The sequence below is a fragment of the Gopherus evgoodei genome, unplaced genomic scaffold (genome assembly GCF_007399415.2).
Source record: "Gopherus evgoodei ecotype Sinaloan lineage unplaced genomic scaffold, rGopEvg1_v1.p scaffold_37_arrow_ctg1, whole genome shotgun sequence".
NCBI classification, from domain to species: Eukaryota; Metazoa; Chordata; order Testudines; family Testudinidae; genus Gopherus; species Gopherus evgoodei.
Genome location: NW_022060049.1, coordinates 3,673,528 through 3,688,160, shown reverse-complemented (window position 1 = coordinate 3,688,160; position 14,633 = coordinate 3,673,528). Strand labels below are relative to the sequence as shown.

General features: G+C 58.0%; 2 protein-coding genes across 6 annotated transcripts in view; both read right to left on the bottom strand.

Moving 5' to 3' along the window:
- ADGRL1 (adhesion G protein-coupled receptor L1) overlaps nt 1-14,633 on the bottom strand; it is a 96,729-nt gene that overhangs the window by 28,254 nt on the left and 53,842 nt on the right. For all 5 annotated transcript variants that reach the window (XM_030545537.1, XM_030545539.1, XM_030545538.1 and 2 more), the window contains exon 4: nt 11,504-11,613. In XM_030545537.1, the coding sequence (XP_030401397.1) occupies nt 11,504-11,613 (110 nt within the window). The remainder of the gene's footprint in view (nt 1-11,503; nt 11,614-14,633) is intronic.
- Nucleotides 2,740-4,160, bottom strand: LOC115642108 (DNA-directed RNA polymerase II subunit RPB1-like). Its single transcript, XM_030545542.1, has 2 exons — nt 2,909-4,160; nt 2,740-2,757 (listed from the first exon to the last, which is right to left on the bottom strand). The coding sequence occupies exon 1, from the start codon at nt 3,991-3,993 to the stop codon at nt 2,938-2,940; it is 1,056 nt and encodes a 351-aa protein (XP_030401402.1). The 5' UTR covers nt 3,994-4,160; the 3' UTR covers nt 2,740-2,757; nt 2,909-2,937.

Genomic DNA, 14,633 nt, shown 5'->3' with positions numbered 1-14,633 from the left:
AGAATTATCCGGGGCCCCCGGAGCGAGTGAAGGATCTCACTCCAGGGTCCCCAAAAAACTCATGTGGGGGCACCTGCAGGGCCCGGGGCAAATTGCCCCACTTGCCTCCCCCTCTGGGCGGCCCTGGATTATCCACCTCTCTCTCTCCATACACCCCCCACTGCCTATCTATCCCCACCCTCCCCGCCCCCATTCAGCTGTGCTCCACACAGTTTGTAGGCACAGACCCATCACTCCCCTAAGACCCTGTCTCAAAGCCCCTGTCTCTCACTCCCAGATGCGCTGGGAATCCCAGCTCCCTTTCTCATCGTCTCTGAAAGCTCCTACCCCACTGAGGAAAACCCTCTGTGCTTCGTAAACCAGGATTGTTTCTGTCCTGATTGACGGGCCTGCCCCACATCCCCTGCTCAGACACAGCCCTCCCACGCCCCACTTAGGGTGACCAGACAGCAAAGGTGAAAAATCGGGACGAGGGTAGGGGGTAATAGGAGCCTATACAAGAAAAAGACCCAAAAAATCGAGACTGTCCCTATAAAATCGGGACATCTGGTCACCCTAGCCCCACAGCACCTTGACCACACTCCATCTGCTCCTTGCTCTCTGATGCCGCCACCTTGTGACGATAATCCCTGGTCAGCATTCTAACACTCCATACCCCCAGTATACCAGTGGGAAACTGAGGCACAGAGCAGGGAAGCAACGCCTCCCAGCTCATCCAGAATAGCCAGAAATATCTTCTGCGCCTCCGTGCAGTGCTCTCGCCACTAGACCACACTTCCCTCTTGATCCTGGTTGCAGTGGACTGGTGCCCTCCTAGCTCAGAGCCCACAGAGCCCTCCAATGTCTGCTTGGTCCACTGAAGAGCTTGGGGAAGCAGCACACAGCTCCACCAAAATCCAGGAGGCAGTGTGAGCTGCACCAGTCACGGCACTGTGCCGAGCTGTGCCTCTGACTAAATACAAATGGCCTTGTTTTTTAACTACATTTTGAATAGAAACTTCCTCCTCTGTGGGGGCAGAGTGGGGTCTGGCTTCAATCTGACCCCAGGGCGGCTCTGGGGGGCAGGGAATGGGACATGGGGCCTGTGACGAACTGGGAAAGTTCTTAATGTTTTCTCTGAATACTGTGTTGGTGCCTCAGTGTCCCCATAGCAGTTCTTAAGTATCTGGCAGAGCAAAGGGCCAGTGCACCTAAATGCCTGGCACTCTGTCTCCTAGCAACTGATGGCCTGGGCCCCTCCTCTGCAAAGGTGCCAGCTGAAGGTGTTGGAGACAAAGGGATCAGGTGACCTCCTGGCCCGGGAAAGGGGCTGAGCAGACAGGAGGGGCTGGGAGGGGTGGTTAGTGTGGAGCTGGCTGAGGGCAGACGTGGGGGTCTGGCTCACTGACCCCCAGAATGGACCCAGGCGAGGGGTCCGGTTCTCTGTACCTACAAGCTCTGTTTTAGACCCTGTTCCTGTCATTCAATAAACCTCTGTTTTACTGGCTGGCTAAGAGTCACGTCTGACTGGAAAGTGGGGGTGCAGGACCCGGTGGCTTCCCCAGGACCCTGCTGGGGTGGACTCGCTGTGGGAAGCGCACGGAGGGGCAGAGGATGCTGAATGCTCCAAGGAGAGACCCAAGAGGTGAAGACGTGTGAGCTTCTTGCCCTGAACAAGTCTGCTCCAAAGGAGAGGAGGCTCCCCAAAGTCCTGACTGGCTTGGTGGGGAGCAGTTCCAGAGCATCGCCCGGTGACTCCGTGACAGGGCCTTTCCCCTCTAGGGGGTGCTGGATCCAATCTGTCCCCAGGGCAGGGGACTGGCTGGCTCAGGGGGGCAGGGAATGGGACACGGGGCCTTTTCCCTCTAGGGGGCGCTGGAGCCAATCTGACCCTAGGGCAGGGGACTGGCTGGCTCAGCGGGGCAGGGAATGGGACATGGGGCCTTTCCCCTCTAGGGGGCACTGGCTCTGATGTGACCCCAGGGCAGGGGACTGGCTGGCTCAGGGGGGCAGGGAATGGGACATGGGGTCTTTCCCCTCTAGGGGGCACTGGATCTGATGTGACCCCAGGGCAGGGGACTGGCTGGCTTGGGGGCAGGGAATGGGTTATGGGACTTTCCCCTCTAGGGGGAACCACTTTTCATCCCTCTTTGTCTGATGCTAGCTTTCAGCACAGTTCAGGCAGAGAGGAGGGAATTCTCCAGGTTGGCGTTTGGCCAGGATGGACACCGGGGTTCACACCCCAACCTGCCAGGGGCTCCTTAGCTACACGTGTATTCAAGCCTGGGTGTGAGACGTGACCTGAAGGACAGAGGGGGAGGAGCGAGGGGGGGTGTCTGAGGAGTTGGGCCTGGGCTGGGCTTATGCTCCTGACTCCTTGGGAACTGTACCCCACCAGAAGTTACTGCTGCCTGACAGATGGACAGCGGGCTGTATGGGGCTGGGTAGACAGAGGGGGTGAAAGGGGATAGACAGATGGATACCAGCCATGTGTGAGGATAGACAGAGCACTGTGTATGGGGCTGAGTAGATGCAGAGAAGGGGTGTTTGAGGCTACAGAGGGAGTTTATGAGGCTGGCTGGATAGAGGGGTGTGTATGGGATGAATGGGTGGGTGCACCTGGGGATGGATGAATGGATACAGGGGATGGATGGATAAAGGGATGTGTATGCAGATGGGTGGGTGGACAGAGGAGTGTGTATGGGGCTGGATGGACAGACCAAGGGGTATGTATGGGGCTGGGTGGATAGAGGGATGTGCATGGGGCTCGCTGGCTGGCTGGCTGGAGGGAGGGGTGTGCATGGGGCTGGATGGACAGAGGGGTGTGTATGGGGCTGGGTGGATAGAGGGGTGTGCATGGGGCTGGATGGACGGATGTGGAGGTGTGTATGAGGAATGGATGGATGGATGGATGGATAGAGTGGTGTACATGGGGCTGTATGGACAGACAGAGGGTGTCTATGGGGCTGGCTGGCTGGATCGAGGAGCTGGATGGACAGACAGAGGGTGTATATGGGGCTGGTTGGCTGGATCGAGAGGCTGGATGGACAGACAGAGGGGTGTGTATGGGACTGGCTGGCTGACTGGATCGAGGGGATGGATGGTCAGACAGAGGGGTGTATATGGGGCTGGCTGGAGCGGTGTGCATGGAGCTGGATGGACAAACAGAGGGGTGTTCATGGGGCTGGATGGACAGACAGGGGTGTGCATGGGGCTGGAAGGACAGACAGAGGGGTGTGTATGGGGCTGGAAGGACAGACAGAGGAGTGTGCATGGGGCTGGATGGACAGACAGGGGTGTGCATGGGGCTGGAAGGACAGACAGAGGGGTGTGTATAGGGTTGGCTGGACAGAGGGGTGTGCATAGGGCTGGCTGGACAGACAGAAGGGTGTGCATGGGGCTGGATGGACAGACAGAAGGGTGTGCATGGGGCTGGCTGGACAGACAGAAGGGTGTGTATGGGGCTGGCTGGACAAACAGAGGGGTGTGCATGGGGCTGGATGGACAGACAGAGGGGTGTGTATGGGGCTGGAAGGACAGACAGAGGAGTGTGCATGGGGCTGGATGGACAGACAGGGGTGTGCATGGGGCTGGAAGGACAGACAGAGGGGTGTGTATAGGGTTGGCTGGACAGAGGGGTGTGCATAGGGCTGGCTGGACAGAGGGGTGTGCATAGGGCTGGCTGGACAGACAGAAGGGTGTGCATGGGGCTGGCTGGACAGACAGAGGGGTGTGTATGGGGCTGGCTGGAGAAACAGAGGGGTGTGCATGGGGCTGGACGGACAGACAGAGGGGTGTGTATGGGTCTGGTGGGCTGGCTGAAGGGGCTGGATGGACAGACAGAGGGGTGTGCATAGGGCTGGATGGGCAGATAGAGGGGTGTGCATGGGGCTGGATGGACAGACAGAGGGATGTATATGGGGCTGGATGGACAGACAGAGGGGTGGGCCTGGGGCTGGATGGACAGACAGAGCGGTGTGCATAGGGCTGGATGGGCAGACAGAGGGTATGCATGGGGCTGGCTGACAGAGGGGTGTGTATGGGGCTGAATGGACAGACAGAGGGGTGTATATGGGGCTGGATGGACAGACAGAGGAGTATGCATGGGGTTGGCTGGACAGAGGGGTGTGTATGGAGCTGGATGGAGAGACAGAGGGGTGTGCATGGGGCTGGATGGACAGACAGAGCGGTGTGCATAGGGTTGGATGGGCAGACAGAGGGGTGTATATGGGGCTGGATGGACAGACAGAGGGGTGTGTATGGGTCTGGCTGGCTGGCTGAAGGGGCTGGCTGGACAGACAGAGGAGTGTGTGTGGGGATGGACAGACTGACAATCTAGCAGTGCTAAAGTCTGACTCTCATCCCCTCATTGCCCCTCACCTGTTGGCTCTGAGATTGGCCGTTCTCCCCAGTGCAGGGGAACGCGGCCGTTGGCGGCAAATTCTGTGGGGCGATGCTGACAGCCAGCCCAGCTGAACTCCCGCCTGGGGATGGCTCCGGAAGGGCACGGGGCTAAGGCGGTGCGGAGCAAGGTGGCCCCCTGCCTTGCTCGATGGGAGCCCTGAGGGCTGGCCTGGGCCTGGCCTCCTCGGCATCCTGCTGCAGCACTAATGCCAAGCTGGCAAACTTGTGGAAAGGGGACTGGGGCCGGGGGGAGGGATATTAAATACAGGAGGAAGTGAGTTAAAAATAGTGCTTGGGAAGGAGAAAAAACAGCTCCAGCCGGAAATTAACATCCGCCGATCCGCTCAGCAGGGGCCTTAGTGACACAGGCCGTAGCAGCCTGGTAGAAATCTCCAGCCACACGTGTTTGTGCCAGGGCGGGAGGCAAAGTGGTGCCCCTCCTTGGGGATGTTGTGGGGTTGGAGGTGGGCGGGCACGAACTGCCTTGCTGCCAACGGAGCCGCATGAGACCTGGGGCTTAACCCTAGCCCGGCTCCCGTGACGATGGGTAAATAAAAAATATGGAAAACTTGGGGCGAGATTGTCGGCTGGTCCAGACAGGTGCTGGCTGAGGGCGACGGGTTCCCCCGTGCCGCTCTGCTAAGGGCTGAGTCTGTTGTGGCCAGGCCAGTGAGCTCTCTAGCTCTAGGGGTGTAGCTCTGAAAAGCCCCGGGGCAGCCCCTGTCACATTGGCTGGCCTGACAGCTCAGAGTGCCCCAGCCCCAGCGGAGAATCTGCCCCTCGATGTGTAGCCCTTATGGCTGCAGAGAAACAAGCCCCGGAAGCGGGGAGGCTCCCGAAGCTGACGGCAGCTAGGCAGAGCCAGGATTCCCTCTGGTTTTAAAATTGAATGATTTCTAAGCTGATCTCGCCTTTGGGGGTCTGGGTTTTTGACCGTTTAGGGCTGGTGATGCTGTAAACCGGGTGGGGTGTGTGTGTATGGGGGGGGGGACATAGAGCAAATGAATCAGAATGGGCCTGTGCCCCTTTTCTTGGCTGCTTCAGAAAGCTCTTTGGGGCAGGGGGGCAACCTCGTTCTCTGTCTGTGCAGCACCCAGTAGAAGGGGGGATGGGGGAGGGGGCGCTAGATCTTGGCTGAGACCTCCAGGCATTGCTATAATAATAAACTAGTGAATAACTGCTCACCCAACTGAGTAAAGACAGCCCGGGCCTGGCCTGAAATATACACAGCTGCTGTCAATGACTAACAAATCCCTTGTGGAAAAAACAGAGGCGCCCCCCTCAAGATCCCGGGGGAAGGAAGGGAAAGAAACAATGTGACAGGAAATAAAAGAGAGAGGTAGCCACGAGGGGAGGGGGGGCGGGGAGGGACTGAGAAAAAGGGTTGGGGGTTTTTTCTATTTGCACAATTATAACAATTATAGTTTTATAATCCTGCCCCCTCCAAAATAAATTAAATAGATAAGAAAAAAACAAACAAAAAGACCCAACCAAAATTAGAGGCATTCAATTAACACAAGGAAAATTGGCACCTGAAGAAGGAAAATAGGCTGTTTGGTTAGAACGGAGGCAGCTGCAAAGGAAGAAAGCGGGGAGTTTGACACACATCCTCTGTCCCCCTCCCCCTTCTCCCCGCTTTCTGCACCCCTGCCCTGCCCCGACCCCCAAAGATCAACAGCACTGGGGCACCCCTTGGGAGAGCAGGAAGGGACAGACAGACAGCAGGGGGCAGCATGGAGCACAGGGAGAGAAGAGGAGCTGCATGGTAGGGAGCTGGCTGCTGATTATCCCGGCCCGGTGCAAAGCATTGTGGGTTAGAAGGCGCCAGACGCGCTCCGGGATGGAAGCATGTTTTTGACGTGGTGAGGCCTGGCAGGGTTGGCTTGACTCCTATCATGCGTCGCTTCATGTTAGCACGACTCCCATCATGCTTTGCTTCATGTTAGCACAAGTCCCATCATGCTCCACCTTGTGGTTAAGCAGTGGGAGTTGGGGGCACGTGCTGGGCATGCAGCTGTGTGAAATCACAGCTGCTTCTCACAATGCTGTGGTGGTGCCCAGCTTTGGGCCTGGCCTCCTGGGATCTAGCCCTGGCTCCTTCCCCTTTCAGAGCTGAGAACAGAACCCAGGAGTCCTGACTCCTAGATCACTGGCCTGTGCTGTCTCCTTCTCCACTCCCCCGCACCCAGCCTGGGGCCGATGCCCACTCCCGCGGTGTTATGCCCAGGGCCGGGCAGAGGCCCAAACTCTACACATGCAGCCGGGCTGGCTGAAAGCTTTTCCCAAATCTCTCCCCCGCCATTTAAAAAATGCAAGGAGGTCAAAATGAGCCCATGTCACGGGCCCGGCTCGGTTGTGATGAAAACCTAGTCGGGATAGTTACTCGGGCAAGCTCCTAGAAGGGCCAAGAGCCCCGTGGCTGAGCCGTCGCTTGGCAAATGAAGACCCGGGTTCAAGGCCCTGCTCGGCCTGACTCACAGCAGCAGCTTGACCTGGGTCTGGCGCATCCCTGAGCCCTGGGCTACTCAGGGTGGAGGAGCGGCTCCGCTGCCTCTTCCTCCAGCGGGGGAGTGGATGGGTGGGTCTGATGACGGTTCAAGGCCTGTCTGTGAATCTTACATCCCAGCCATGAGCCTGCCCTGTTGGGCTACCTTGGGGTTCCCTCCCAGGACTTGCCTGTCCCATATCAGAGGTTGCCAGCCCCACATCTGACCCGGGAGGCTCCCCCTCGCAATGGGGAACAGCAGATGCCGTGGCCCCTCTGACAGCCGGGTCTCAGCTTCATGCTGGGGACTCCAGGATGGGCTGGTCCCCAGCCTGGGCTGGCTGGACCCTCCTGAGCAGGGATGGAGCAGACAGGTGACGCCAATGGAGTGGCATTGCTTTACGCCAGCTCTGGATCTGGCCCCTTCTGCCCCAGATCCCTTGGTCTGCCCCACCGCCTTGGCCATCCTCCTTTCCCTGTGGGAAAACCTGGGGCCGACGCGCCCACTTCCCAGTGATTCCCCACTGGCTGCTGCCTCAGCACTAGGCCAGAAGGTGTCTCTGACCCTAGCCAGGGGGCTCTGGAGCTGAGAAAGCCGCTCCCTGGCCTGTGCTGCCAGACCCACGGTGAGCTAGCTCTGGATTTACACACCCGAGTCAATAAAATCAGAGGTGCAGACACCCAGCTGGTGTAAATGGGCATAGAGCCATTAAAGTCAATGGAGCTACATCAATTTACCCCACTAGGGAATCTCCTTTTCAGAGAGTGACGTCAGATTTACACCTTGGTGTCCATGAGAGCAGGATTTTGCTTCATCTGAGTTACTCCGGCTTGAATCTGGTTTGAATCTGGTTTGGCTGGAGTTAAATCTTGCTTTACACCCTGGTGTAACTGGGATCAGAGTCCAGCTTCCAGGTAGTGACTCCAGATTTACAGCTTGGTGTAAATGAGAGCAGGATTTTGCTTCATCTGAGTTACTCTGGTTTGAATCCGGTTTGGAAGGAGTTAACTCTTGCTTTATACCCTGGTGTAACTGAGATCAGAGTCCAGCTTCTGGGCAATGACTCCAGATCTACACCTTGGTGTAACCAAGAGCAGGATTTTGCCTCATTCGAGTTACTCTGGATGTACGCTCCGATTTTGGTGGCGCTAACTCCTGCTTTCCACGCTGGTCACGGTGGGAGCAGAACTGGACTTCCAGGGAGCCACTGTGGGTTTACACCCCAGTGTAACTGAGAGCCAGATTTGGTTTCAGCACCGTCATGCCAGCGTTGCTGAGCTCCACCCCCGCTCTCTCTCTTGTCGCTAGTCCCACGCCCCGAACCTCGCCTGTCCCTTGCTGACGTTGGCTGTTGGGTGAGTGGCAGCACGGGGGAGAGCAGATGGTGGGCACCGAGCCAGTGCCAGGAGAACAGCCGCGCCTTGAGATGTGAGGAGAGGGATGGCCAATCCGCTGCAGCGATGCCACCCGGCAAGCATTTGGGCAGTGCATATGTCGCCTTGAAATGTGTTGCATGAGCGGGTGGGAGTGTGGGCGGGGAGACATGTCAATTTCCATTTCTCCCAAGGAAGGAGCGGCAGATGGGAATGGAAATCGGGGAGTGGCAGAGGGGCCCAGCTGGTGTAAACGGGCAAGGGATAAACCCTATGCCGAATCACAACATCTTGGATCTGGCCCAGCTGACAAGGGTAGCCACATGGTGAGGAGGCAGGGACAGGAATGCTCTGCCTCTCGGATACCAGGTGTGAGTGCTGGCATTGCAACATGCATGGGTGTGCCTCTGGGTGCATGCATGTGTGCTGTGTACAGATATGTGCAATGTACAGGCGTGTGCATCTGTGCGCTTGCAAGTGTGTAGGATACAGAGGTGTGCAATGTACAGGGGTGTGCATATGTGTGCATGTGTGTATGCAGGATACAATCATGTGCAATGTGCAGGTGTGCGCATATGTGTGCATGCTACAGATATGTGCAGTGTACAGGCAGGTGCAGCTGTGTTCATGTGTGTGTGCTGTGTATAGACATGTGCAATGTACACACATGTGTATCTGTGTGCATGTGTGTGTGCAGGATACAGACGTGCAATGTGCAGGCATATGTGTGTGCTGTGTACAGATGTGTGCATTATGCAGGTATATGCATATGTGTGCATGCTACAGGCATGCTACAGGCATGTGCAATGCACATACATATGCATCTGTGTGAACGTGTGTGTGTGGGATACAGATGTGTGCAATGTACAGGTGTATGCATCTGTGTGCATGTGTGTGTGCAGTGTACACACATGTGCGATGTATACACCTGCATCTGTGTGCAATTGTGTATGTGTGTGTGTGCACGTGAAAACTCATTCAGCTGGGACCTCAGGGCCAGACCCTTAGCTGGGGTAAATCAGCAGAGCTCAGCAGGCTCCGATTTCCAGCCCTCCATCTCTGCAGCTCTCTCCTCTCCACGCTCCATCACTCCCCCTGCCATCCGTCCCCCCTTGTGCTAGTCCCCCCACTCTTCCCGCCTAGCCCTCTCTGCAGCGCCAACCCGCTCGCAGCCCAGCCTGTCTGAGATCCCAGCCCAGTGTCAGCGGGGTGCCCCTGTGCTATTGGGGGGGCAGAGTCAGTTATATCCTGAGATGAGGGAGGTTATATCCTGAGATGGGCACGTCCCCCGCGGAGCTGAAAGGAAAAGGAACAGGAATCGGAGTTAAAACGGTTAAGAGGATGCGCTGGACTCTGACGCCCTCTCGGCTCCGGCTCTGTCTGCGAGGAGAAACCAAAGGGGGTGTTACCAGGGCTCCCCTCCCCTCCAGCCCCCCCCGAAAAAGACAGTGCGTCAAACAATGGGAAGCAACGCCCCCCACCCCTGAAATGACATGCCCTGGCTCGCGCTACACAAAGCGGCAGGGAGGGGACAGGGGGTGTTTGCTACAGACCCAGAGGGAGAGAGGCGCCCCAAAACCGGCTCCCTTAGACAGCAGCGCTGGCTTCAAACCCTACCCCCCCAGCCTGCTGTTCCTTCTCTTTTGACTCCCAGTAGGCATGGATGAGCTGGAGCAAAGATCCCACCATGCACCCCAGAACTGGGATCACTCTCCCAGGATCCCTTTGGATTTCCTCTGGTTTGGGGGAACCCAGTGGGGGCAGGCACTGAGCAACCTACAGAGGCAGGATTTGGGGGGCAGAGCGCCTCCTGTTGCTTTCTATGCTGGGACCTGGCTAGGGCTGGCAACCCTCCAGGATTGTCCTGAAGTCTCCAGGAATTAAAGATTAATCTGTAATTAAAGATTATGTCATGTGATGAAACCTCCAGGAATATGTCCAACCAAAATTGGTAACCCTAGACCTGGTTCCCTTGGAGGCCAAGGAGCTGTCACAAAGCCAGCTCAGCCTGCCAAGGTGGGACTTCCTGTTTTTTCCAACCCTGACTTCCTGTTTGTTCCCTGAACCCCACTTCCTGTTTCCACACAGGAGGACCTGCTCCTCAGGAGGGAATTTCCCAGGCCCAAGAGGAGCAGGGGACTGTCAGCCTGGCCTGTTTTTAACACACCTGCGGCTCCAATTGCTGCTGGGTGTGTGTTGGGAAGGGGAGCTGAGTGAGGGCAGAGGGGTGTGCACACATGCAGAGCACACGCGCATGTGCCCACATCCACACGCACAGCACATAGGAAGCACATGCATACACATGCAGAGAAAACATATGTACACACACACAGACACACACACAGAGTCTCTCTTCCCTCCCCAACTCCAGATCTCCCTTCTGCTCCTCCCCCTGCTCTGGCCAAGGGCAGGTGCTCCCCAAACCCAGCCGAACCCAGGGCCCCCATTGCCAGAAACCTGCCCCAGAAGGATGCTCCCTCCTCAAACATAGCTCCAGGATCCTTCCCACCTAAGTCCTGACTTCCACCCTCCCCCACCGCTCTAACCACTAGACCCCCCTCCCCTCCACCACATGGGGACATGTGGGTCGCCAATCACTTCTCCCCACTCAGCCCCTTCCTGGGACCGGTACAATCCCCCCCACCCCAGAACAAGCAGGGCAGGCCCCCATCCTAGCCTCGCTCCGCAGCGCCCCCTCTTGGGATGGGCAGGGTACTGCAGTGTAACCTTAGGTGTGGCTGGGACGCGAGGCGACCTCCACTGGTGACAGTGCGCAGCGCTGGCTGGAGAGCCAGCAGGAACCGCAGGGTCTGTCTGTGCCCAGCAGCCTCAGCGGCGAGACGCATGATACCCTCCCCCCCCCGCACACCCCAGGGCTTGCCAGCTTCTCTATTACTTCTAGGGGCCCACACTGACTGTGAGGAGAGCAGGCCCCCTGCCGAGCCCCTCCCACCCTCTCCTTGCAGCACAGCGCCCCCAGCACCACACTGGGGCCAGCAGTGACAGCGGGGGGCAGGGACATCTCCTCCATTGGAATCTTCCCCCCAGCCCTGTGGCATGTTCTCCCCCAAAGGACGGAGCCAAAGCGAGGCACCCAAATCCTTTAGCCCCGGTCCCAGTCCTCCCCCCAGCGCCAGGGATCAGGGAACCGGTTCTGGGGGGACTCCCCCCGCTTTGGGTGGGAAGTTTTTCACAGCGAGGAGGGAAGCGAACAAATCGGACCCGGACACGGTTGTAAAGAGCAACGAGAATGGGACTCACTGTATGGGACACAGTCATACTGGACCTCCAGGTACTTGTAGGTTCCGGGGCAGGGGTCCGGGAAGGCGTCTGATCCAGCCACCACCACGCACTGCGTCCGGTTATTGCACCTGGGGGAGAGAGGGGGCCCAGGGGGCCGATACATTATATACAGTCCCGGAGCAATGCTACATGACAGAGCCGAAATGCGGCCACCTCTGGGGCGTGTCAGGGCAGTGCAGAACCCTGGCTGAAACAGGAGCAGGGCTGGGCAGGAGAGGGATGTCAGGAAGCGATGAGGAAATGGCTGGCCTTGGGATGGGGCCAGGAAGCTGGGCTTCATGTCCTGACTCTTGTGAGAAACATGGGGAGGGCGCAGGGGGGCCTTCAGTGACCTGCAGGGGATCAGAGCCTTGGTTTTATATCATGCCCTAAAGGCAGCACATTCAAGCCTCAGACTGGGAGTCTGGACAGCTCAGGGAAGTGGTGCCTAGGGGTTAGAGCCGGGAGGGCTGGAGGTCAGGACACCTGGGTTCTAGTCCCACATCTAGGGAGTGGTGCCTAGGGGTTACAGCGGGGAGAGCTGGGGGTCAGGACAGCAGGGCTCTATTCCCATGTCTAAGGAGTGGTGTCTAGGGGTTACAGCGGGGAGAGCTGGGGGTCAGGACAGCAGGGCTCTATTCCCATGTCTAGGGAGTGGTGCCTAGGGGTCAGAGTGAGGCTGAGGGAACTAGGGGTCAGGACCCCTGGGTTCTCTTCCCGGCCCTGACACAGAGTCGGCATGCAGAAACCCATTCCCGTTCCGGTGTCTCGGTTTCCACGACTGTGAAATGTGGAGATGGCACTGAACAAGCCCCGTCTGCAAGGCGGGATGTACATCTGCCTGTGTCTGTGGGGTCTCAATCCAGGGCAGACAATCCCCAGGGCTGTCTCGCCTTTCACCCCCTCCCACTGAGTATCTCAGCCTGAGCCCAGCATAAAACCGATTCCGTCTGCTGGGCCCTGCTCAGAACACGGGGTGCAGGGCACCCCCGACCAGGCTGAAAGAAGGGGCTGCTTTAGCTAGGGGGCAGAACTGGTCTGTGGAACCCACTGCCACAGAATGAGACAGGGCCCAAAATCACAACAGGCCAGGTCGGGCCTGGCTGGGTCACCTGAGCATCCCAGGCAGGAGAAAAAAGTGTGAAATCAGGGCTGGAACCCTGGGCACTGAGCGAAGGGGTAAAAGGCCCCACCTAGGCTTGTTATTTCATCACTGCCCTCTAGGGGGCTCCCTGCACCAGCCTCTGAAGCTGCTGGTGTGAGTGGCTGGAGCCGGGAGACCAGGGTAGATGGGCCCATCGGGAGGGTGATTCCTGTGTTCCAAACACAATCCTCCACACACATACCTACTCATCCCTGTGTGTGCAGATTCACGCCCCCAACGCTTACTACATACAGCTCCACTCCCCGCACACTTGCACCTCCCTCCATGCACGCCCATGTCAGCATGGCCCCATCTACACCCCCCTCCCCCCCATGCACCCGCCCCCCACACTCCGGGGTTGTGGGTTCTCACTGCCATGCTGCCTGTTACAATCACGTCTCTGTGGCAGGCCGGGTGTGGGTGAGGGGGAGGTTTGGCTCGAGGGTATTTTTCCCAGCAAGCACTGCAGGATAATTGCCCAAACTACATTAGCTCTGTGGAGGGGGTTTCCTGGGGGGCTGAGAGCCCCAGGCTGGGGGCCCCTCATTGTTCGGCTCACTGTTGTCACCGAGCCGAGGCTGAAAGTCCAAGAGCAGAGTAATAAATATCCAGGAAGAGCTGCTTCCCTGATGCTATTTCACCTTTAACAGCCTCTCCGGCTCAGTCCCACAGCTAGAACCGCAGAGAGAGCAGGAGAAAACAAAGCCAGGGAGAGAGAGAGAAAGAAGAACAGCATGAAAGGAAGCCAGAAGGGAAGAAAGAACAAAAGAAAGAAAGAGGAGCAGGGCGGGAAAGAAGGAACGGATGTAAGAACCAACGAGGCAAGCGTGCAGGCGGGAGGGAGAGGGGGAGTGGTGGGACGGCAAGAGAAGGGATATAAAGAGAGAAGAGGGGAATTAGGGAACCCTCTTTCAGGTCCATCCTGCCCAGCTCCTCTTGGCTGCGCTGCCTCCTGTGGCAGGGAGTCCCGCAGGGTAACAGACAACACATTTCCTTTTGGGGGTTCTAAGCTCACCCGCTGCTTGGGACTCCCCTGGGGCTCAGGACCCAGCGAGCTGCCCCCAAAGGGGGAGCGTGGAGGGGCCGGGGGAGTCGCCCAGTAAAGCTAAGTAGGGTTCAAAGACTCCCTCTCTTCTCCCAGTGGGAGGGAGAAGACCCACTCCCTCCTCCCCCTAGCGCCTATGCCCTGGGGCATGGACCCCTCAGGGGGCTTGGAGGTGATTCCTGGTGCCTGTGCCCCAGGGTGCACATCCCTTGTGTGTGTGTGTGGGTGATTCCTGGGAGTTCTCTGACCTGACGTTAACCTGAGGGTACATCTGGTGTCAAAGATGAAAGAACCCTGGTGTTCTGGCCAGTCTGATGTCTCAGGTCCAAGAGGAGGCCTTGGGCGGGGCAAGGGGGAGGCCTTGGGGAAGGGGTCAGTGTTCAGGACCGAGCAGAGTCCAGCAGCAGCTGGAGCTGAGCCCCCGGAGTCGCTCCCCCTAGCTGGGAGTCAAGCATGCTCTTGTCATTGCAGAGAACGGCCATGGGAGGGCGACATTGCTCCACTCATCCCCCCTCTGCAGCCTCTGCCCCAGCCTGCTGAACCCCTGACCTGCCTATACCAGGATGGGGGTGGGGGTTTCTGTTCCCCGCCCCCAGGTCATAGTTGAGAACTGGCCAACTCATCTCCCGTCAGAGGTCGCGGGGGGCGGCTAATGGGAGAGGAAAGAAGTGGGGAGAGAGTGGAAATGAATGAACATCTGGCCCAGCCCCTTGGAGGATGCATCAAATGCGGGGCAGGGGGGTGGTACAGGAGAAAGGGAGTTCAAAAGTGTGGGACCCAGCCCCCCTGAGTTAACCCCCAGGCCCCACTCCCCTCCCAGAGCTGGGGACAGAACCCAGTAGTGTTGCTCCCACATCCTGACCCTCAGGAAGTTCCCGCAGCCCTAGCCAAGGCTGGAGCCAGGGCAGATTTGGGAGCTG

Coding starts and splice junctions, on each gene's coding strand:
- LOC115642108 (XM_030545542.1), bottom strand. CDS start 3,993: ATGCATACCCTCTGTCTGCCCATCCAGCCCTATGCACACCGCTCTGTC.